The sequence below is a fragment of the Ammospiza caudacuta genome, chromosome 9, assembly GCF_027887145.1.
Source record: "Ammospiza caudacuta isolate bAmmCau1 chromosome 9, bAmmCau1.pri, whole genome shotgun sequence".
NCBI classification, from domain to species: Eukaryota; Metazoa; Chordata; class Aves; order Passeriformes; family Passerellidae; genus Ammospiza; species Ammospiza caudacuta.
The window spans coordinates 1,937,994-1,962,540 of NC_080601.1; the positions used below are offsets into that span (position 1 = coordinate 1,937,994).

Sequence of the window (24,547 nt, forward strand, 5' to 3'; positions counted from 1 at the left end):
TTCTCCTACAGAGACCTTGTTACTGTAAAAAAGACGAGAAGTGTTTATTTCTCCTCTCTATTGTCATTTGTCTATATTTCCCATTACCTCTTCTTCTGCAGCATGCTAGTGCTGATTCCTGATGGATTTGTGATCTGCTGAAGCTCAGTGCTTCTTACTCTCCTGTTGTGTAGGGGCTGACTCTCCATGTGTATCTCTGTGTTTGGTTTTCCTACCTGAGGGTATCTTTTTTTTATTGCATCTACCTTTTCTTCCAGCTCTCCTCAGGTAATTCGTAATTCCAAATCTGGCCTCCTAGCCTATTTCCTTCTTCTTTGCCATCAGTATCAAATGTAAGTTCATTAAGCATTCTCTTTATTCCCTTCACCCAAGCCATGAATAAAGAACTGAGCAGCTCCAACACCAAGGCAGAGAAACCAGGTTGCTTCCCTTCTGCCCTCTGCTGTGGCAGTGGCCCTTTGATAACCAGTCCCTCTTGCAGTGTGCTCCTCCAAGTTTGGCCTCTCCTTAGCAGTGACTTCATCTGTTTTCCATGTATTGTTTAGGCAGAGCATAAAAATGCAACAGGAGAAGGTTTCAGATCCTGCCTGAAGATACATGGTATTTACAGCTTCTAATCTTTCCAGAAGCCATAAACGTTTGTTTTCCATTAGTCGGGCAATATTTATTCTTAAAAAATCATCTGGGCTGTTTCTTATATCTGTTACATTCTGCCTGATTTTTTTTTTTTTGTTTTATTTCAAATTGATAGGATTTATTTGTCCTCAGCAGACATCATTTGGAGCTGACAGACAACTGGGGCAGCTGCTCTGCTGCCCTTGCTGCCAAGAGGTTTGGAAGGGCACCAGGTCAGGGGCAGGCTTGTGCACAGTCAAAAAGGTACCAACCCAGAACAGCCTTCACAAACTTTTTTACTTTAAAAAATACTCAGGTTGGGTTTGTGTGTGTTACCCTGCTCTTGCTGTACAAAGCCAGGGCTTTCAGACCTCCAGTCCCTTCCTCCTCTTGGGGGGAGATGCAAACCCCATGTATTAGCAGTGCAGGAGGGCAGCAAGGAAGAGAAACTCCTGTATTAAACCCATTTTCACTTCCAGAATAGACAGATACATATTATATGCTGTGTTCACATTGCCTGGAACTCACTGTCCCATTCTTGGGTCCTTGGAAACCAGATATTTTCGTAAGTCTTAAATTCCTTCACTCACAAAAGGTATTTCTACCTAAAAAAATACTATTTATTACAATGAGTTTATGTTTGTTACTTCATGCCTTTGAATGTTTTTTTTTTACTGTGCCCTTTTCTCATCTCATCATGCTTTCATTTTTAGTACATTAATTTTGTTAAGGAATAGACCTGCTTCAGCCATTGCACCTGTAAATGTCAAGTGGGGGTTTGGCCTTAATTCAGTTACTTAGTTTTACCAGCATTAAGAGTTCTTATCTTGTAATTTCCAAACCTGTACAGCCAGACAGCAACAGAAGGATTTTCATATTATGCATTTTCTTGCTCTTGTGTCTACAGCTGTAACAAACTGGCAGAGGTCAGCCCTGGGATCCACCTGTACAATCTTCCATTACCTTTTACCCATGTGGATTTCCTGAGGAGCTCTGCGGCCTCCTGTTTGTGTAGATGTAACTGATAGAGATGTGCAACCACGTGTAATAAAAGGGATTTTTGATTATAGCTGCAATTTTAAAAAGTGTAATTTTTCTTCCTTGAACACCAAGCCCTTCACAGATTTAATCTAAAACTCTGCATGTTCTGCTGGGAGGGGCAGGCAAAGCAATCTGCAGGAGAAAATGATTGACTCAGTATGTTTAGAGCATTTGTAATGAGTGAGGTGTGAATCCTGCTTCCTTGTCCCTGCTCTCAGGACTGCACACAATCACTGCGTTAATAAAACAAAAAACAAACTTCAGAACAGCTCACAGAATAGAGATCAGAATGTGAGACTGGAATCCAGATTTCCTACCATGCCAGTACTGAAGCGCTTTGCAGAGCAGCAGTGGGAGGCAGAAGAGGAAACACACAGTGTGTTTGGGGAGGAACTGCAGGAGGTACAAACGGTACCTTGGAATGTGGGGACAACTGAATTAACTAACCACAAGAGTGTCCATAAAAGGTAATTATTATTTGTAGGAGTATCTTTCTGTGAGTCAATAAATGGCTGTACCTTATACAATTGCACAGTAAGTAACGTACTTTCCCTCAGGACAAACATGTACCTGAAGTAACACTTGCATCACCTGGACAGGAGCTCTGACCTTCCTCACCTCAGGAAATGTCCCTGTCCAGTCCCCCCTCCAAGGAGCCCTTGCCAGCACTCTGCCTCCTTCAGCCCTAACAGATGGACCAGGCTGGGGCTGCTCAGGTGGACACTGGCCTGGCTTTGGCCAGGATTGCCAGACCTGATCCTGCTCTGAACAGGTGTGCTCAGGTTTGACCAGCAAGAGAGAGACGATGCTGGGTTAGGGGTGTTTGCAGTCGTGCCTCCTGTGCAGTGCCCTGGCAGAGCTGCAGTTAGAGTGGCCGTGTCAGGACCTGCTGAGCCGCAAGCTGGGCCTGATGGCACAAGGGCCAGAGCCTGGGGCTCAGGGCCAGAGTGCCTGTGAGCACGGGGGCTGTGGCTGGAGCTGAAGCTTTCAGCTCACCCTGGAGTGCTGTGAAATGCGTCCCTGTGTTGGGGTGGGAGTTCCTCAGCCCCTGCTCAGTGCAGCTCCCTCTGCCTGCTTCTGCTGCAGGCAAGTGTGGAGCATTTGCTGAGGGGAGCACAGCGTGGAGGGAGAAGCCACCAGCTTTGCTTGCAGACAGAAGAATTTCTCTTCTCTCTCTGGAGAAGGTGATGGCAAAAATGTTTTGGAGTTGAAGTTTTCATTACTGTAAGAATCAAGAGTATCAGTGCTTTTCAGAGTGAAATACCAGAGTGAAGGAAAACAGAAACTAATGCCCATACTGATGTCTGCAGATTGCTGTGGTTAAGTTTAGGCAGACAGGGATGGAGTTGCTCTTGGGTCATCCTGGCTTGGAGCAAGAACAATGAGATTTGAGAGGCTTCATGCTCTCTTTCACAATTACCCAAAACCTTTGGTGTTGTGCTAATAAACACAGTCCAACTTCTTTCCTGGAGTGATTGTACCTTTCAAGAAACATTGAGGTGAAGTGTTGGGATTTTTCCTCCTATACCTTTGTGGAGATAGTCCAAATGGCTTTCTTTGTTTGAAAGAAATAAGGAAATTATTTCCTTCTTTGTATGAAGGAAATAATCCATTTTCTTTCGTGTCAGACTTAGCTGGATGTCTCTCTATATATTATTTATGGTGTACTTCCGGTTTTGTTGTTGGATAGAGTAGCTAATTTGAGCTCCAGTAACAATCCATCACTACCTTGGGGAGATATAATTGCTTGTAAGTATAGTACTTTGTGTCTTGTCTTTGTTTTTCATTGCCTTGAACGTGTTGTCAGCCTGCTCAACCTGTAAGGCTTTATGCTTGGAAATAGTGAGGTGTGAGGAAAATAGATGCATTAGATCCTCCATGCAATGAATCCAGGCTCTGCTGTCGCAGGTTTTGAACTCAGTGCAATCACTGGGGATGAATGTCAGTAACTGAGTGTGTGAGGTAAAGTCTAGCCTTAAACATTAGAGACTGGAAGCAGGGAGGGAACAGTAAGATTAAAGCTGACTTGAAAAAAAAAATATTACACAGTTTCCATAGAAATTAGAATTTCTTTAGGGGAAGAGGTGGAAGACTCCAGAGTGGAGAAATTTTGTGATGTTGTTGACCAACAGATGGTAGTTGGTGGAAAGGTTTTTATATTTGTTTCTTGAACAGCTGTAGGTGCATGAGCTATTGCATGTAGGTGTGCACTATCCACCATGATTTGGGATGCTTCAGCATGTAGTGGAAGAGGGTCAGGGAGTAGATCTGTAGGAGGAAAGGGATGCTGTTAAAGTGATGCAGGGAAAGACCTAAATATCTGGAAAAACATTCCAGAGAGTGAGATGGATAGCTCAGGGAAACATTGCCTTTCAAGCAAAGTGTTTTTCATACTTCAGACTTACCAGAAAGAAATTCAAGTGCATATAAAACTGCTAGGAAGCTGTGCAGTGGCTGGGGAAAACAACCTAGATGATTTAATAGACTTTATGTGTCTCTAACATCTGGATTCAGGGAGTTAATCTGAGTTAGTGGCATTCTGAATCTATTGAGTTTGTGTTAAATCAGGAGGAGTGGGAATTCACAAAGTGCACAGCTGCACTGGTGTCATTTGAAGCAGCATTCATTGAACCTGGTAGTTATTCACCCCTGGAACTCCTTTGTTGAATTTGAAACAATAGAATCCCAGGACTGCAGAGCCCTCAGCAGAGGATGGAGGGATCCCACCCTCAGAACAGGCACGGCTGCTCTCGCCCTTTGGCAGGGGTGGTGCCACAGCCCCTCCAGAGGGGCAGCTCTGAACCTCAGCCCTGCAGCCCCTCGAGGGCTCTCCGTGTGTCCCACGGCCTCTCCTGCTCAGCATTCCTCCTCTGCCCCACTCCAGAGCTCCAGGTTGTTGTGGGTGTGAACCCTTCTGTCTCTCCTTATGTTTATGACATGTAATCATCCTTTTTGCTCAGCTCCCAGTGTGTCCAAGCTTTCTTCATGGAAACCCTCACAGAGCTGCAGCCTTACCAAAACAGGGAAAGCTGCAGGAAGGCTTTGTGTAGGCTTTTACTGGGGTGTGTACCTCAGTGCTGTCTGCTGTTCTCCCAGCAGCTCTGCCTCAGGGACTCCTGTTCAGACTGATGGCTGAAACACTGAAACAGCCCCTCTGGCTTTGTACAGGAATGCTATAGGGACTCTCTTTCTAATCAGTAGATTGCTTAGGTCAAAATATAGTGTTTGCACTTGAACTAACATCCTGTTTTTGTTACAGGGCTCACAAGGGTTGCAGGGGTGAAGAGAGAGACGAGAATCTTGACCTCATGTTCAGAAGGCTTGATTTATTATTTTATGCTATATATTACATTATAACTATACTTATAGGAATAGAGAGAAAAGTTCTCAGAAGCTTGCTATGCTAAGAATAGAAAAGGAATGAATAACAAAGGAGCTCTCTCTGATTCTGTCCCAGAGAGAGCTCGGCCTTTGATTGTCCCTTAATTGTACACATCCAACATGGGCCAATCCCAGGTGCATCTGTTGCATTCCGCAGCAGCAGAGAACCATTGTTTACATTCTTTTTCTGGGGCCTCAGCTTCCCAGAAGGAAAAAATCCTAAAGAAAGGATTTTTCACAAAAGATGTCTGTGACACTGTTTTGTTTTTTGTTTTTTTTTCTTTTTCCTCTGTTTCTTCCATTTGGCCAGTGATTCAGCAGATCTGGTGTACTTTCCTAAATATTCTTTTCAGAATACTCAGAATTTCCCAGCATCATAAACTGGGATGAATGGCTTATTATGCTACACCGTAAGGCAGCTAAGCCTCTGCTTTATATCAAAGGCTCTGGATTTTACATGAAGGTTAAAAAAGGAGCACAGACAGTCCTTGGTGGTGCAGCAAAGGAGCTTTCTTTTTGTCTTCTTAATGTGCTGGGGATTCTACTCATTTTAACACAAGGCTGAGGCATTCCTGGGTATTTAACATTTATGTCAAGACTGATCTGTGGCTGAAAGCTCAGAGGCATCACACCCCACATTTCTTAGGGGCTGTAGAGGAGAACTTGAATCATTGGTGCATTAGGTGCCCCGTGGGGCAGAGATCTCCAGAAGAGTCATTGCTGAGTGCTCCTCTAGGGGCTCTGAGGGTGGCCATGTCTGTGGGGAAAAGTAACACTTCATTTTAATTTCTCTGAAGTAATTTTTTGGGGTGGAATGATTTCATTCTCATTAGATCTCTGAGGGTACCAGGAAATTCCTGGTTTAATTGGAGAACTTTACCCTCAAAGCCAGCTTCAAATGTCAGCAAAGCTGCTGCAGGTTCAAGAACTAACCTAAGCAGCAATGGCTTGAACTGTCCATGCCATCTCCTCTTTGCTGGCTGTTTTAATCCTGGGTTGTGTTCACCTTTGGCATTGTTTGGCTGGTCCTGGGTTGGACCTTGCCAGGGCTGCTGGTAGTTTGTGGAGCAGCTGAAGGATGTGCTGAGGATGCCTGACAAACCTCTGGCCTTTGCTGCAGTGCAAATAACAATGAACCAGTGGCCTGGAATGGAGGGAAGGGTCGGTAGGCACACAAAAGAATTGGGCCAAAGCATTCAACAACTAAGGATTCAAAGGGAAAAGACCAGGAAAGGCAGATGGAAGATACGGTGAGGGCTCAAGTACTCAATCCTAGATTCAGGGGATTGCATTTGCAAATTCATTCCCCACATACTTTGCCATAACAAGAAGGTGCCTTTCTTGAGGAACAGTGGTATGTAAAATACTGGATCCTAGGTTGTTCCAATTGTGGGCTTCCAAAGTTGAGAATAAGGAACTGTAATTAGTAAAGTATGCTTTCCCCCAAGAACTTATAGTTCTTTGCTGACCAGTGTGATTAATCAAGAAGAGATTAAACATTATCTGTCATCTTGTGTTGTCACCACTGTCATTTCCTGACTGCAGTGCTGGTACAGGTCCATACTGTAATATTTTTAGGTTAAATGAGTTTTTTTAGTGGAATGGTCTTTACACATAAATCCATACTGACTTGGAAGAGAAAGGTCTTCTCATTTGAACAAAGACTTACATCAATTTTTTTCATGTTGTCTACTTCCTTTGTCCAGTGCTGTAAATTGATTTTGGGCCTTTGGAAATTAAATGCTTAGTGAAACTAGAAGTATTCCTGTCAAAGATGTTGGAAGGCAAAGCTGAGTTCAGCAGCATTGCTCCCTTAATACATGCATGAACTACAATTAAGTGTTGATTTTAGTTCAGGTGAAGTGTTTCAGCATTAAAGAGGCTGAGGCTCAAGCAAATGTGAATAGAAGGGTGGTCATACTTCCCGCCTCAAGTAGTCACATTGTACTTCTTAGCTCTTAGAAACATTCTGTAATTAAAGCAGCTTTTTGGGCTTGGGAGGAGGGCGTACAGAAAGTGTCTTTCTGGCAGACTGTTCACAAGAATTTGGCTGTTTTCCTAGACTGAAATTCTGAGGAAATTCTCTAATTGTTTGGGAAGTATTTTTCTGATACAGCATATCTGTGTTCTGAGTGGCACATGTAAGCTGATGTGCAGCCCTGTTCATACATCTCTGTTTGGATGTGGGTGCACCAATTGCATTTTTAAAACCCCAACTAAAACCAACCCTGCTATTTTTCTGACCAGATATGCATAATGGCTCTCAGAATACACTGAGCTGAACTTCCTTGGAACATATTACTAGAAAATGGAACGGAAAGGAACCTCATATAACTCTGGGAATAGCAAACTGCCCAAGAAATTTCTTAAAATCAGGATTTGGCATGGGTTGTGCTTTCAATATGAAGAAACTGTAACATCTTTCTGGTGCTTCTGCATCCTGTTGATGCCAAACAGTACAAATTTGTGGGTCATGAAAACACTTGGGGGAGGATTTAATTACTGTCACTTGTGTACGTGTATTGCTTTGTTTAATTGAGTTGTTCTGCACCTAGTGTGCAGGGCTGTGATTTATTTTGGCTGTGCTTCTCTGCAGGGGGAGAGGCCCTCTGAAGCACACGGCCGATGTCATCAACGCCGCCAAGGTGATCTCGGAGTCGGGCTCGCGCATGGACGCCCTGGCGCGGCTCATCGCCGACCAGGTGAGCTGCCCTGCAGGAGCCTGCCCTGCTCAGCCTCACCCCAGCACCTCCCAGGGGCTGCTGCAGGACACAGCTCCTGTCTGAGCCTCCCTGTGCAGCCTCCTCTCGGTGTGGATCTGTTGTAATCTCGTTGTTGTATTTCTAAAGTCCCATAAAGTCTCGTACCTTCTCCGTGATACTTCTTGGGGGCAGTTCTTCACAGCTCTGACTTCTCCTGCTTGTTGCTGCTTCTCAGTCAGGGCTCCTTCCAGGCTCTCCCTGACTGGCCAAGCCCACCCCCTTTTATCCCAGTTATCTTCACTAGCTACAGCCCAGTTAAGGACATTGCAGCTGCAGCCCATCAAAAACAACCGGGCTTATCAGGGCAAGGCCTATATACAGATGTTCAAATACAATACAGATATTTTACTAAGACTCCTATATTTCCCCCTTTTCGTTTACTTACAGAGACAGGTTTTACATATTCCACTTATACGATACATATATTTTCCCAGCTCTCGACTGTACAATACAAAACAACTAGGACTTCTACTATATTTTTCCCCCTTTTTACAGAAACATATTTAGATGGACACAATATACTACATATATTCTACCACAGCTCTTGGCTGCACAACACATATATTTACCATGACTCGAAGGCCATGTTTCCCCACAGCTTCTTGACTCAAAGGCCATAATCCAACACAGCTCCTGGCTGCCACAGCTCCTTGATTCATTGGCCATGCTTCTCCACAGCTCTCAGGCTGCTTATCTCCATCACGTTGGGGTCACCAGATGTTTTAATCTAGTTGTTGTATTTCTAAAGCCCCATACTGTCACAAACATAGTTCTAAAGTCTCATACCTTCTCGGTGATACTTCTTGGGGGCAGTTCTTTACAGTTCTGACTTCATCTCCTGCTTGTTGCTCCTTCTTTATCAGGGCTCCTTGTCAGCTCTCCTTGACTGGCCAAGCCCAGCCCCTTTTATCCCAGTTATCTTCACTAGCCACAGCTGCAGCCCAATTAAGGCCATTGCAGCTGCAGCCCATCAAAAACAACCGGGGTTTATCAGGGCAAGAACTATATACAGGTATTCAATATACAATACAGATATTTTACTAAGACTCCTACTATATGTATCCATGGTCTGTTCATGTACACCTGAAAGGGACGTGTACGTACATGACACGTGTCTAGGGACACACATCCCTGTGCACATGTGTTTGTACATGTGGCTGAATATTTGTGAGCTCCCTTAAGCTCTGAATGCAACATTTTAGACATAAAGTATATATGAACATGTATATAGATACACATTTAAAATATATGTGTTCATGGCTGCTTTATTTTATTTATTTATTTATTATTGACATATTAAGGCATATGTATATAAATAGTTGTATAAAAAGCTGTTTTCCTGCTTTTACCCCAACTGGCAACTGAGTACAATGCAGCTGCTTGGTCACCTACTCCTGGAACTGGAAAAAAAGGAAACCTCATGGGTAGTTGTAAAAAGTTTATTAATTTAAAATATAATAGTAGTAGTGGTACTACTAACATTGATGCTGAAAGAGAGGGGGAGAGAGGACTGAGACCAGAGAGAAAGAAGGGATGCCCAGCACAATTCCCCAGCATGTGCTGCCTGATGCCCAGCCTGTCCCTGAACAGCAGTCAGCCCCTTCCAGGTGAGTCCCCCATGCTGGCCATGACACTCCCTGGAACTGGTATGGAAGAGCTTTGGCCAGTTCACATCACCTGTCCTGGCCGTGCTCCCCCCCAGCTGCCTGCACACTGCTCACTGGCAGAGGGTGGGACACTGAAAGGTCCTTGTGTGCCACCTTCCTTCCCATTCTTGATCCAGCAGAGCAGGGGGCCAGCCCCTGTGGAGAGCAGGAGCCCTGTGCCAGGCAAAGGCAGCAGCTGTGCAGGCAGCAGGGCAGAGCTGCAGGCTCATCCTCTCCTGAGTGAGCTGGGGAAATTGCCCAGCAGCAGTGCAGCTGCTCCAGGTGAGCTGTGGGGGCACAGCATGGAGGCACTGGCACAGAGCTCTGCTGCTCTGGGCTCTGAGCACCAGCTTAGGAAGGACAGACTTGTCTGGCTCCAGAATGGTTTCTTCTCCACCCTCTGCAGAGTCACAGGATCCACATTTTTCCTGTACTTTCCTTCCCTGCCCCCCACCCCTAACACTGGCTGTTTTGCCTCTGCAAATCTGCAGCTTGAAGGTGATTTTTGGTCGTGCATTTAAATTTTATTTGAAGTTATTTTAAGTAACTTAAGAGTTACTAATCACCATGAAATGCCAAGTGTTGGAACTGGAAGGTGTGCTTTATTTCTGTTGGAGTTTTAGATGGCTCAGCCTCCCCTGGAGGAGCCCAGCAGAGCAGGGTAGCTCAGCAGCCTGCCTAGGGGAGCTGCAGTGGCACGGCGCACCCCTGCAGCCTCCTCACCAGGCTGGCTGGGTCTCTTTAGGGCTGTGCAACACCAGCAGAGCAGTGCAGGTGTCACACCTGCAGCATTTCTTCCTTTGTGGCTGCCTTTCAGGTCCAGGGCAGCACAGGACAGTCACTGTTTCCACACCCTCACATGCTCTCTCTTCTCCCTTCACTTTTTATTTTCATATTCAGTGCTTGCTTTCCTACTGTCTAGAAAGAAACCTCAGTCTGTTAGTGCTTGTCCTGTGTCTCTCTGAATTCCAGGTAACAAAGAATTTCTAGTTTGTATCTATACAGTTGTGATCAGATTTGTGGAAAAAATAGGTAAAATATCTGAATTCTCCAATTCCTGATCTTAACACACTTTCTTCCAGCACTGGACAACAGCTACTTTCAAGATTTTATCTATTACTGATTAAAATTCAAACCTGTCACTGATACACTGCAGAAACTGATGAGATAGCAAAGCCAAAGCTGAGTAAGGATCATAAATTCTTGTTGGTTTTAGGACAGGGAATCCACTCTCACTGAAATATTTCTTCTATGAAAGAAAGATTTCAGCTGTATTAGTACAACGACTCCAGCCTAGAAATATGAGCAAATCAATGTGAGGAGAAAGTATTCATGAGCCACTAGTGGTGATAATTCGTGTGTCCCCTCAGAGCTGCTGGGAAATGTGACATCACTGAGGTTATTGTAACCCATTTACTGAGTTCACTCCAGCTCCTTGCCTTGGTCCTCACTCTGAGCTTGCACACAGCTGGCACCCAGGAGCCCCCTGAGCCCTGGGATTTGTTCTGTGCCTCTGAAGGACACTCCTTACTTACAGGTGTTGCTTGGATTTTAGATGCAGTTTTACATTACATTATAGGCATTAAAACCAGAAAAATCCAAATCAAAAGATGGGCCAAGGTGGCCTTCCAGTTATGGTGAACACAATTGCAAGTATTGCTAGGTAGGTGTCAAATTTAGTAAAGAGAATCTTGCTTTGTTCCTGCTATTACAGATATTCTTAGTATGATCCTCTCACTCCTTGCATGGCTAGAAAGCTTTTAACTTCTGTTAAAAGAAGGTTTAAAAGGGTTTTTTTGGCTGTGCAAGTTATTCTTTAACTTAGAAAGCTCTTTTCTCATTGTGGTGGGTTTTTTTAATCCTGAAGGTATTTTCAAATTCCTTTTCTCAGCTGTTGTTTTGCCAGGTTTCCTATGCCCTGCACTCCTGGGGTCTTAAAATAAAATAAATTTTACATTCCTCTGGGCAACCAAATAACTGTTCTCTGAATTTGGGCCAAACTGGAGAAGCCCTTCAGGAATTTGGTACCCAGTCAAACATGAGTATTGCTTTCCTGAGCAGCATTTGGACTTTTTAGTGGAGTATTTCACATGTTGCCTTTTACTAACAACTAAATTCTGTAGCATTTCTATTATGTGAAAAAAAAAAAGGATTGATATGATTTTTATAGCTCCCTGTTGCTGTGTTTGAAGGGAAGGCATACAGCATGGTACAATCAGCAGAACTCAGCTGTATTTCAGTCCACAGTCACAAAGCACTGCTAGGATAGCTCAGAGTAACAAGGGTCCAAATCCTCACAGTTATAGCATCAACAGCAACTTGCACACATGAATCACAAGTGCATTATAAATTCATTATCAGGAGACGTTCCCTTTTGTCAGAAGATTTTTGTTCTTTATTCCTTCTGTCAGAAGATTTTTGCTGCTTGATGTGACCTGGAAGCCCTGAGATGATGAAGGCAGTGAGTGCCTCCCCCTGGGCTGATGAAATGTGCTGAAGAGTGAGGTCTGTATTAAGAACCTGCTCTGTGTTGCACCCACTGGGCTCCCAGTCAGGCTGGGCTCATTCAGAATGCAGTTTGTCAGAGCTAATTGCAGTGTGTAAATAATCCCTTTGGGTGACACAACCCCTCTGGGGGAGCAGCAAAGCTGCCTCCTGTCTGTGCCCAGCACACATTTATAGTAGGTGGTGTGTGGTTATCCCCAATATCGATCCCCATGAAGGTTTGGGTTCTGTAGAGAAATGCTTTGGCCTTGGTTAGCAAGGGGATGAAGTGAGAACAAAGCAAACCCAGAATGGTCTGTGGGCAGAAGCTCCTGTGCGTTGTTCATTCACACCCCGTGTGCAACTGCTGTGCCACTGGCTTTTTCACTTGGATGGTGAGTGCTGGTTTCAGTCTGGTTTTAATTACTGCATTATTTTAACTTCATTGTTTGGATGTTCTGGTAGATATTCTCTTGGGTAAAATAGCACTGCTTCTTTGGGATGCAGGTCAGTTCTGATGCTGCTCTTACAGAAAGCCCTTGCCAGCAGCAGCCACTGCCCACAGGATGTGTGGGGAAAAACCTCTCAGAATCTGATGGGGTCTCCAGTCAGGAATGTGCAGCAGCAAACTGGTAACCATCAGTAATTGTGGGATGGTGAAACTCAGAATTTATTGATTGTCCTTCTGTTGCAGCCTAGTGTTTGGTTTTGCTGTGAGCAAGTGCTGCTTGTACCAGCTGCTTCTGAGCCGTAGGTAGATGACTCCTTGTGCAGTGTCCTCCCTGCAGAACATTTGTTCCCAGCATCTGCTGATGGCTGATCTGACGTGCTGCAAGGCATGAGGTTTCATTTTCTGGCCAGCCCGAGCCTCTGCTGCAGTGCTGAGCCAGAGCTCAGGCACAGATCCACTGCTCCCTGCTGCTGCCAGGAGGTGACACTGGCTATTGACACAGCTTGGAGAGCGTGGCCTGGCTTCATGGTGCTCCCAGCCCCCTGCAGCCATGCCAGAATTTACACAGCCAAACATATGGTTATGATACCCTCAACGTGGGAAATCGTCCTTGATAATTTTCCATTTGTTTGTCCAGTAATTTCTTCTGCTTACGTAAAATTTTAGTATCTGTAACAAAGATTTCTGCAATTTAACAACCTCGTGTTAAAAACCATTTCCTTTGTTTTGTGCTCCTGGGAGTCACTGTTAATGACCCCTGGGGTCTGTAATGGAGGAAGAATTACAGGATTTGGTACAATCTTCCTCCTTCCATCTGGGCCGGGGCAGGGCAAGGATGCACGGGATCTACTCAGGTAGTGCAGCTGTGAATATTCCTCTGCATAATTACATTTCAGGAGAATTTTCTTGTCCAATGCCCTGCATTTGCTTTTTTGAATCCTTCTGGTACTGAAAGTGTTTGCACAGAACCTCAAGGTCTTGCTCTTGAGTGCAGTTTCCTGGCCTTTGATGTGTATCATCTGTAGCATTCCTAAAGTGGTGCCCATTTCTTCTGTAGTGCTGTGTAAGGGGGACAGCACTGTGACTAGCCTGACACAAGAATGTAAAAGAGTACTATATAATAACCATTCTTGTCTCTGAACTTCTCTAATTGGTATTGTCACTGTTTGAAGTGGGTGAGGCACTATATTGGCACCCTATACACCTTTCTCTTGAGTTTTTCTGGCCAGAGAGATAAAACCAAAGTGTAACCAAGGAGAAAGGAAAAAACAGAGGAGGAAGAATGTCATTCCAGGAATACACAACGTCTTGGTATTATCAGTTGTGATGCTCTAAGGGATTGTATTGTACTTTATTTGAAGTATATTTTTTATTAATTGAATTAAACAAACGGTGAATATTCCAGCTTTCTAAACACTGAGATACTATTATATAAATACTGATTTGGGCAGTTCTTAAAGCAGTGCTTAATAAGGAAGAAATAAAAACATATTTTAGGTCAGTTTTCCATCAGATAGAAAGAAAACATGTCAAGGAAATGTTCTGGTTTTGCTGTAAACTGTGTCCAAATACAGGAAACAATAATGGACATAGCAGAACATGAGGTAAGGACTGATGTTAAGCCATATTAATTAATTTAAAATTGTACACTCTGACCTTGTTTACTGTTACCTTTTGCTAAGTCTGAAGCATGAACTTGCTATTATTGCATAGCCACGAAGAACAGCATTGTCACAGCAGCCCTTTGAACACATACTGTTGCTTCAGCAAAGCCAGGAGCTGAAATACTTTTGGAGTTAAGTAGAATTGGTGCTTTATCTGGCTCCTGGTGGGTTTGGATTTAAATCCACTGACTACAATTCAATAAAACCACAGGTGATTGTTGACAGTGTGCATTTGGTGGGGATGTATCTTTGCTTTCTCAGTATGCAAAGCTGAGCAGAGTTTCCTGTCGAAAGGAAGGGGCTGTATTTGTCATGTGTGCACCACACCCAGGCCAACACCATGTCTGCACCTGCAGGGCTCTTGTGCTTATTTATGCTCTTACTCTCTGCAGCTGTGGGAGCACAGCAGGGCCTCACCATTCCCCTTAGGATCCCTTTATTCTGCCAGAGCAATGGGAATCAGCCTTAGAACAAATTCATACCCAGCCTTTCATGGCTGGCCTGGTACCCACAGAGCAACATTGCACTCCAAGTACTCCATGTATTTTGGGAAAAAAATAGGTTACAACAATCCTGGTTTTATTTCTGTAATATAAATCTGTATTGTTAAAAATATTGACAATTTTTATTGTGACTTTTCCATAAGACATTCTAATTTTGCTGTTCCCACAGCGAGAGAGGATCTGCAGATTGAGTTCAGTACAGTCTGGATGGAACACAAAAAAACCCCTATGATCTGGTTACAAGATAAAGCATAACATACAGATATTAACATGTCTCTGCATGTGTGGTTACATAGCCCATGAAATCTGTTTGGATTGCTCTCATCACTGTTTATAGATGTATTTTCTTAGAGATCATCTAAGGACTGGAAGTAATTACTCTATACACTAAAGATATGTTTAGAAATCCTGCTAAGGCAAGCACAGCAATGTTAAATACAGAGTGCATGTGGGGAATCTTAGGCTTCATCTGACCTCCCAACTATAGATTAAAAAACTTCCCAAGAGGAATGAACTTAGCAGCCTGATAAAGTGCAGTGAAAAGCAAGGCTCCAGTAGTCTGCAACTGGAATACTCCCCAGTGAAGTTTCAATGATTCCTGAGATACCATTCTGAATCAGCAGTTACTGAAGTGCTTTATTTTTTGTTCTTTTCAGTGCCCAGACCAGTCGTGCAAACAGGATTTGCTAGCTTACCTAGAACAGATCAAGCTGTACTCCCACCAGCTCAAGATCTGCAGCCAGGTTAAAGCAGAAATCCAGCATCTCGGTGGAGAGCTCATCATGTCTGCAGTAAGTAGAAAAATGGAGCCAAGTGCTCTGTTAGTCAGACTAGGTGTTACACTTGAGTTGGGCTTTCCTGTGCTTGCAGCATGTTCCACTTCACTCCAAATCCTGTTTTCTTTTCTAATACCCACTTAACAGCAAGAATCTACAGCAGTGACACATAGGACTTCTGGCTATTTAAAGGAATTTATTTATTTATTATTTAAAGGAATAATAATCACCTTTTCTTTTAAAATTCTCACAGCACATTATCACTGTTATTATGAGGTAGTCTGGTTTGAAGAACTCTAAGGTGCATTAGCTTGCATATGTGGAATATGCTCATGGGTGTGTCTGAACACAATGAAAACAGTCCAGGGTGGAGTTCCAGGCCAGAAAAAAATGCTGCAAGACATTCTACAGGTCTACAGAGATAAATAACAGGAAGACCAAAGTGACTTGATTCCTGAGTGAATTTATTGATTTTGCTTAAATTTACTTTAAGAGTTATTAGCTCCTTTACAGCCAAGTATCATTAGCCATGGAAAAGACATTTTGTGCTTTTATGGAACTTTTATGCACTTGGCCTCGGCATAGCCATCCATAAATGCCTTCACATTCCCATGTTCTGTGATGTGTTTCTGCCTGGAGCACATAGGGTTGTGATTTCAAGGTATAAATCTGCCAAACAGCACCAAACCCAGGTAAGACACTGGGCACATTCCTACCCTTCACACACTTGCACTGTGTTGAGGGGAACTTCACTCACATAGTTTGGAATGCTTGCTCTCTGTATCTCTCTCCCCGCAGCTGTTCCTCTGTGTCTGTACCTATCCCTGGCTATCTGTGTTCGTCTGTCTCTGTGTCTGTCTGTACCTCTCTATACCTATCTACCCCCAGTGATACCTGTCTCTGTGTCCCTCTGTCTGTCTGTACCTGTCTGTATCAATCTCTGCCTGATTCTGTCTTTATCCACCTACACCTGTCTCAGGTTACCCATTTCTGTCTATCCCTATCTACAGCTCTCTGTATTTATCTATACCTGTGTGTACTTATCTCTGCCTGTCTGTACCTGTACCTGTCCATACCTGTCAGTACCTCTCTCTACCTGTCAGTATTTAGCTCTGTCTAAACCTATCTCTGTCTATCTGTATCTATATATATATCTGTATGTATCTACACCTCTCTCTATATACATCTATATACATCTCTACCTATATCTATATGTATCACTAGTCATCTACACATGTCTCTATCCATCTATACTTACTGCACCTGTCAGTACTTGTCATTCTCTGTCCTTATGTATATCTCCCTCTCTGTACCTGTCAATATCTGACAAAAGCTCTGTCAAAGATCTGTCTCCAGCCCTGCCAATATCTCTGTCAGAACCCGTCAGAATACAAGAGAATTTGTCAAAATGTGTCAGAATCTGCCAAAATCTAACAGAATCGGCTAAAATCCTAGAGAATGTTAGGATCTAACAGAATCTGTCAGGATCTGTCTGTACCTCTCTGTCAATGTCTATGTGTACCTGTCACTTCCTCTCCCTGTCAAAAATTTCTTTTATCTAGATAGTCAATATCTACCTCTGCTTGACAAAATCTGTCAGCACCTCTGTCTGTCTGTTCATATCTGTCAGCCTGTCTCTCTACCTGTCCATGTCTGTCTGTACCTATCTCTACCTGTCTATACCCACAGCTCTCTCTAGAGCAGCCTCTACCTGTGTCAACCTCTCTGTACCTACCTCTGCCTCTCCCTGTGCCTGTCTAGCCCTGTCTCTACCCATCAATATCTGTACATTCCTATTTCTGTCTCTAGGCCTGCCTATCCCTATTTATCTTTCACTAAAACTATTGTTACATTTTATGTGGTTTATAAATAATGGGAAATGAACCTTTGTTGCTGAGGTGAGATTTGAAACACTCATTTCTATAGGATACTTGTGCTGGCTAATTTAAATGGTAATTTAGACACCACATTCGAACCTCTGGAACATACAGTTACATAATTTTAATTGCATGGATAATTTCTGAAGCCAATGCTTGTTTTTACTTGGACAGCACATTAGCAAAGTTTATCTTCCTTACCTGTTTCTTTTCACAAGCAGTTCTGTGACCAGTGTGGGTTACAGTAAAGCCAAATGTTGGAACCAAGTTTGGTTCTTGCTATTTCTGCCTCCTGCTGTAGAATACTCACATTGTTTTCTTTACCTTTTTTGTTGTGTCGCTCCTGTCAACAGTGCATAATCTGTCTGGTGCAAAAATTTTAAGTTCTGAAAATGAAACCCCAAATTTAACTTACTGATAATCCCGAAGACATGACTATAGATCCTAGCCCTGCTTCAGGGAAGGAGGGTGAGAATTTGTCCTGTGTAACTTGAGAAAGCTGACTGGGTGTTTGTGGCAGTGGGGAATGAAGCAACACAGACCCCCTGATGCATCCCAAGGAGATCCCTTTATTGTAGAAATTGCTCCATGTGCTGAGTGCAGCCTCAGCAGGCAGAGATTATTGCCCCTTGTGCTGAGTGCAGCCTCACCAGGGCAGAGATTATTGCTGTGTGTGCTGAGTGCAGCCTCACCAGGACAGAGATTATTGCTGTGTGTGCTGAGTGCAGCCTCACCAGGCAGAGATTATTGCTGTGTGTGCTGAGTGCAGCCTCACCAGGCAGAGATTATTGCCCCTTGTGCTGAGTGCAGCCTCACCAGGACAGAGATTATTGCTGTGTGTGCTGAGTGCAGCCTCACCAGGGCAGAGATTATTGCTGTGTGTGCTGAGTGCAGCCTCACCAGGCAGAGATTATTGCTGTGTGTGCTGAGTGCAGCCTCAGCAGGCAGAGATTATTGCTGTGTGTGCTGAGTGCAGCCTCACCAGGGCAGAGATTATTGCTGTGTGTGCTGAGTGCAGCCTCACCAGGGCAGAGATTATTGCCCCTTGTGCTGAGTGCAGCCTCACCAGGACAGAGATTATTGCCCCTTGTGCTGAGTGCAGCCTCACCAGGCAGAGATTATTGCTGTGTGTGCTGAGTGCAGCCTCACCAGGCAGAGATTATTGCTGTGTGTGCTGAGTGCAGCCTCACCAGGGCAGAGATTATTGCTGTGTGTGCTGAGTGCAGCCTCACCAGGGCAGAGATTATTGCTGTGTGTGCTGAGTGCAGCCTCACCAGGCAGAGATTATTGCCCCTTGTGCTGAGTGCAGCCTCACCAGGCAGAGATTATTGCTGTGTGTGCTGAGTGCAGCCTCACCAGGCATAGATTATTGCCCCTTGTGCTGCACCAATCTCCTCTAGCTCAGTAAACAGGCAGGGAGGTGCTTCCTTTGGGAGCCAGTGAAATGCAGAGCGTGCCTAGGGCCTGAATGGCCTTGGGGGTGTTCTGTGAAATCAAGGTGAGATGCTGCAAGGTTACTACTCTCTTAAATCATCTTAGAAAATGCTCCAACAATGACTGTGTTTTTTTTTTTTTTTTTTTTTTTTTTTTTTTTTTTTTTTTTTTAATGGGTGCTACATATAAAAGAGTCAGATTGCTAGCCAGTGTCAAAAGAGACATGTGCTCTCACCCCAGGCCTTGTGGAGACATGGTTGGTGTCAGTGGTTAAGAGAAATTTCCAGAAAATTGAAAAAAAGTGTCCCTAGTCTCTGTTTTGGGAAGGGGAGGTCATTTGTGACTGACTGTGCTCAACTGCCCCCCAGCAATTAAAATTGTGGTTATCTGAAACTGCAGCCCAACCAACCAGTGATGGCCTTTTGTATTAATTTATGTTTTAATTGCTTCAGTTTTAGAAGAATAGTGGGATTTACATTGTGCAGATAAATTGCTCAGTCGAGAAGGAGAGAAATGCACTAGTGGTATAAAATGGCTGGTTACTGAATTGCTTTTCTTAAAAGCTGGAGCAAGTTCCAGTTTTCAAAGTCCATGTGGAGGCTTTAGAAATTGATCACATTCCTAGGTTAGCTGGCCTTGAAATAAATTACAAACCCAAGTTCTGTGTGAGACAGCAGAGGGGTTCTTATCCCCCTTCCCAACTTCTCCCTGCCCAGAAAATAATATTAGAACTCCATTAGAAAATACAGGAATCAGAACTGTAGCTGGAATAGGATTATATTTTATATTCTCCCCAATCCTGATCTTGTCTGAATGAGAATCAGAAAATGAGACAGCAAGCCCTTGCAGATAGTAAAGGTTTTATTGTGCATTAAGTAAAAAACTTGGGAGTCTCCAAATACCTGAATCTGGTTAGTGAAGATCTGCTACAGGAAAAGAAATCTACCAGAAAGGGCATTGGGAAATAATCCTACAGGTTTCTCCATTGTTTGCTGCCCCCTGCATGCATGGAGGTGTGTGCAGGAATGCCCTCCCCGGTGCTCGGGCATGCTCCCCTCCTCTGGCTGGCACTGGCTCCTCACAGTCCCTCCTTCAGGAGCTGGGACAGGCGTCTGGCAGCACAAAACCTGAGGGGGGAAGCTCCTTTCCTGTGAGGAATGACACATTTCCATGTTCAGATGGGTCAGTACCAACTTCCACGGTGACAAAGCCACTCTGAGTACCAGCTGGTGGAATCCACACATAAAAGCACTGTTTTGAGATGGCTCTTACATTCATCCCTACCTCCCTTCTCCAACCATTAGAACAAGAATCTTGGGTTTAAATCACCTTCAAGGAAAATTCCTTCTCACAAGAGTAGCAGTTCATTAAAAAAATTACCCAAACCAGCCTCTCTTGAAGCCTAAGGAGCAATAGAGAGGAAGAGAGGGATGAAGAGCAGAGGATGTAGTGTCACATATTTGCAAACCTGCAAAAGAAAGAACTGTCTTCTTGAAACAGAGCAGCCACAGTCGCTGTTTTACCAGTTCTGGATGATGCTGTGGTGGAGCAAGGAGCCCTAAACCAAAGGAGCCCTGAACTGGTGCTCCAGGTTAACCTTGGGTGGTACTGTGGAGCAGTGGGTGGCAGTGCCATGGCACAAGGGCAGCTGTGTCTCTGTCAGCAGCAAACTCTGTTCTCACCTACATGATCTGCACTGGAGGATTCCATGCTGGCTGCCAGCAGGGAATTACAAAAAAGAGCATTATGCATATAAAAAACTGTTGAAATCCATAAACAGCTCAGCCCTCTTCAGCTGTTTGCGACCTGTGTGCCCGTGTCTGCCCTGCTGCTGTGCTCAGCCTCCCCACCCTGGGGTTTCCTTCCTGCAGTTCATCCCTGGCTGTAGCATCAGTGGAGGTTATTTGGGCCACTTTCCTTGTCAGCTGGGATGCTTTGTGGACTTCCCATCTGGCAGCTGTTCTCACTGCTCTCCTTGTTTAGTGGCTTTTGGACTTCAGGCTGCACACGCTTGTAGTCTGCCTTTCTCACTGTCCATTCTCAAGCTCTGGTACTTTCTCTCTAGTCAGCCCCTCATTATGGAGGTTAGAGGGGGTCCTGTACGGAAAAAGAGAGGAAGAGCTGGGGGTCATCACCTTCTCGGTCTCCAGTCATTGCAGTTTTGTTATTTTCATTCATTAAAAATTCCTTGCTCACTATTTAGTCTTTCTTAGGCCCACCCAATACTGGGAGTACTGGCATTGTCAGGTTCTAAGCTGCACCAGTCCAAATGGTAAGGATTCACTAAGTCTTCATTAGGAGTGATTAAATAGGAAATGGACATTTCCTCCTATTAATTAAACTGGTGCCTCTTCAGGCACAAAATAATGGGGTAACATTTGCAGATTGATAGTAATTGCATGCATTTATGCAGATAAGCTGATACTTCACTTACAAGCACTGCACAGCAATAGGCTTGCACCTTACCTTGCCAGTTTGGTCTTTTGCCAGCAATGGCTTTAACTAGAGAGAATTATTTCACAGGGCAGAAAATTAACGTATCTTACATATTAATATTGTGCTCCATTACTTTCATCAGGCAATTCTGTTTTATGCTATTTACAGTCATTATCTGCTTATGCTTAATTTTATATTGTACTTGGCAAGAGAGACAAAGCCTTTTGGCCTTAAAAAGGAAGGGTCTTGAAGAGCAAACTCACAAGAGTCCCAGTATCCCAGAATTGGCTAACAGGCACAGAATCTTCCCCCTCCACCCCAGGCTGGCTAGCCTTACCTGTGCACTAAGGGCTGTTTCCCTTTGCATCCTGCAAATGTCTCATTCATCTTCAGCTCTTCCCCCTGGTATCTCAAGAGCCAGACTCTAAGTTAAACACTGACATCAGGCTGCTTTTGTGCCAAATGGAGGTGCTTTAATGTGTCTAACTTCATGCTCCAAGGCTGTACTGAAATATCTGTTTCCCTTGCTAAGTTCCTGGGCTTGTTAAATCACAAGTTTCCAGCATGACACTGCAATGAATGTGTTCCAGCTTTGAGGGCTGAACCACAGCTGAAAACACAGAGGCAAAGTTGTAAGCCAGAAGTTAGAAAAACGCAAGGGAGAGTCTCTGCCCGCAGGCCTTTGGCTGACACAGTCCCAATGCCTGGCTATCCACACCTCAGGAAAAGGCTGTCCTGGCCCAGGTGCACTGCTGTGGCAGCTGGCAAACAGCCCCACACCTTCACCACTGAAGGGTTCAGCTGCTGCTGGGGAGGAGCTGCCCCTCAGGCAGGGCACGAGATGGGAGCAGGGCTTTTCAGCTCCTTTTAGGGTCTGGCTGTGCCTTCCCCTGGAGGAGAAGTGAGGTGGGCAGGACAGCCTTGCTGGGGCCCTGACAGGACTGGATGGAGGGAACAGAGGGCTAAAAGCAGCAAGCTGGGAATCACCCTGGAGCAGGGCTGCCCTGCCAGCCCTCGAGTCACTGCAGGACCTGGGTGGCTCCTGTGCCATCGGTGCCGCTGTCACCGCGCTGTGACTCTGGGGGATCCCCTCCCTTTTCCCCGCTGCACACCCACAGTGTGTGCCACAGCCATGTCCCCAAGCACCAGGGCACAGCTCCTGCTCCCTGCTCAGCCACTCTGCCTCTCCTGGCTGCTGCTTCTCTTGGGGCTTGTTGAGAACTCTTAGTTCAGCCTGTTACTTGTAGGGCTTCACACCATGCATGAAGTGACTTATTTCAGTATTTGACTCTGAAAACACTGAACTGCTCCATTTCTAAAAGCTGGCATTAACCCCCGAGAGCTGACACAAGTTTTCTTCTGCCGAGAGTTGACAAAAATATGTCACTTTGAGTTTTTTTTTAGTTAGTAACACTATACCTTTCTAGCTTTGCCTAGTGTACGCTGGGAGGTGTGTGGATGTAGAAATCCTGGCCTTTGGAAGCAAAGCAAGGGATAGATTTTCCTGTCAGTCACTTACAGAGAGCTCATTTACTACTGCATTCTAAACTGCATCTATGAGAAAAACTAATTTAAGGGAGCAGGAAATAATGGTAATGTGCACTAAAGGACAGCTAACTTTTCCCAGTAATAATTACTCTGGCAGTTAGCAAAATCAGGATGTGTCCTATAGTTCTCAGCCTCAGTGTATGTAAAATACTGTTGCAACAAACACTCAGTTTCTTCCTCAACAGTAAGGAAAAGATTTATATTAAGCCACTGTTCTTTTCCTCAAGGGCCTGTTTTTTAAAATAGAGTTTTAAAATCCTCCCTGGAAGTGAAAGCAGCAGTAGTGGGGAGGGACTGAGCTATCTGCCTGCCTAAGCATCTGCTCCATTATGTTGTTGCACAGGAACAATTTCACAGCCCTTAATGTAAGTTGTTTATCATTTAACTTGGACATAGGCCTGGCCTAATTACAGAACTCAGTTTCAGCCCTTTGAATCCTGCTTAGCCTGAAGCAGACTCTGGTAATGGTTAGTTTTCAGTCCATTAGATTCAATTTCCCCACCTGAAAAATGGGTAAAACATGGAACAGACCCCAGACACCCTGAGGTGCTCAGTGCAGTCACTGGATGGACACACAAACATAGATGACCAATGGAACAGCCACGTTTCTAGAAAAACTCAGCTCCTTGAAAAGAAAATCAAGCACTGAAGCTGTTCTCCTTAGGCCACATCCATGGGGATGAAACCTCTCCAGTATGCCAGAGTGAGAGCACGGTGAAGCAGAGGTGAGCAAAACACTGAGGGAACAGCTCCCAGAGAAAAAATCCCAATGGCAAGGCTCCCTTTGGCTCTTCCCATCTAAACTGTACTGGGGTTGAATCTGTGACAGGTTCTGTGTGTCATCTGTCAGCACACATGGCAGGTAACCAAGTGCTTCCAGCTCCAGCTTTGCTGTGCTTTTCTTGGACACCTGACTTTTCTGGTGCCACATTTAGACCAAGATCCCCATTTCCACTTAAAGGAAATTACCACTACTCTGAGTGGGGAAAAAAGGAGGCTCAGAAAAGCAGGCAAGTAAATGGTGTTCAAATCCTGGCCAAGGCCCAGTAAAAATTCCAGTGCCTTCAACAATGGAGATTTCACTCTTTTTGAATTGTTTGGCTTCTCTAAATCTTAAGGGATTAAATGACTATTTTATGTAACAACCTTAGTGAAAGAACCATAAAATAATTCAAAACAGCAATTACCTGCACCTAGTAAAAAAACAGGATTAAAATCAAAAGCACAGTGTAGTAAGGACTCCTTCCCTGAAATGCAGCATTGCTCAGACACACTGCTCTCCACAAAAATGTAGAACTCATGTAACTTTCAGATGTAGCTGTCAAAGAAATATAAACTCAGTCGTAGGCTTTCAGTATAGTGTACCAAAGGAAATCTGCTTCTAGGAATTTACATAATGAACCTTGTGTTTCAATTAAAATCAATTTTTAATAACTGGCCTTGTTTCCAAAAGAATTTTAAGTTCAGACTTCAAACACTGATAAAAAAGTCTTGTATTTGGTGGACATGAAATAACTTTGCCAAAATGAGAAAAATACAATGCATGTAAGTAAACTGGAAAAAAAGTTTCAAAATTCCTTTCTTGTCTAACATTTTCCTTCAGCTTTGTTATGCAGAGGAGAGTTTGCTTCCTTGCTCTCAGGACTTGCTACAGAGGAGGAATTAAAGTGCTGGAGAAGGGAGAGTGGATTTCAGCACAAGCCTGATTTGGGATGGGATTTTTTTTCTTAAAAATACTGTCATCTGCTCTGTATCGTGTGTGTTTCACCCCAGTGTAAAATTACAGTGGGCAGAATAATTCTGAATTCCTTTTGCAATGGCAGCCAAGTACTATTGCTCACAAAACAGGTAAAGAAAGAAATGTCAAGGGATGTTTTTCTTACAGCCTTTAATGAATTATTGTCTTAACTTACACAGACCTGTAAAATC

The 24,547-nt window shown here is 44.2% G+C and overlaps 1 protein-coding gene across 1 annotated transcript in view; it reads left to right on the forward strand.

Annotated features, from left to right (window-relative positions):
• The window catches only part of CTNNA3 (catenin alpha 3), a 415,687-nt gene that overhangs the window by 385,986 nt on the left and 5,154 nt on the right, over positions 1-24,547 (forward strand). The window contains exons 16-17 of the mRNA XM_058810887.1: positions 7,634-7,739; positions 15,204-15,338. Of these exons, the coding sequence (XP_058666870.1) occupies positions 7,634-7,739; positions 15,204-15,338 (241 nt within the window). The remainder of the gene's footprint in view (positions 1-7,633; positions 7,740-15,203; positions 15,339-24,547) is intronic.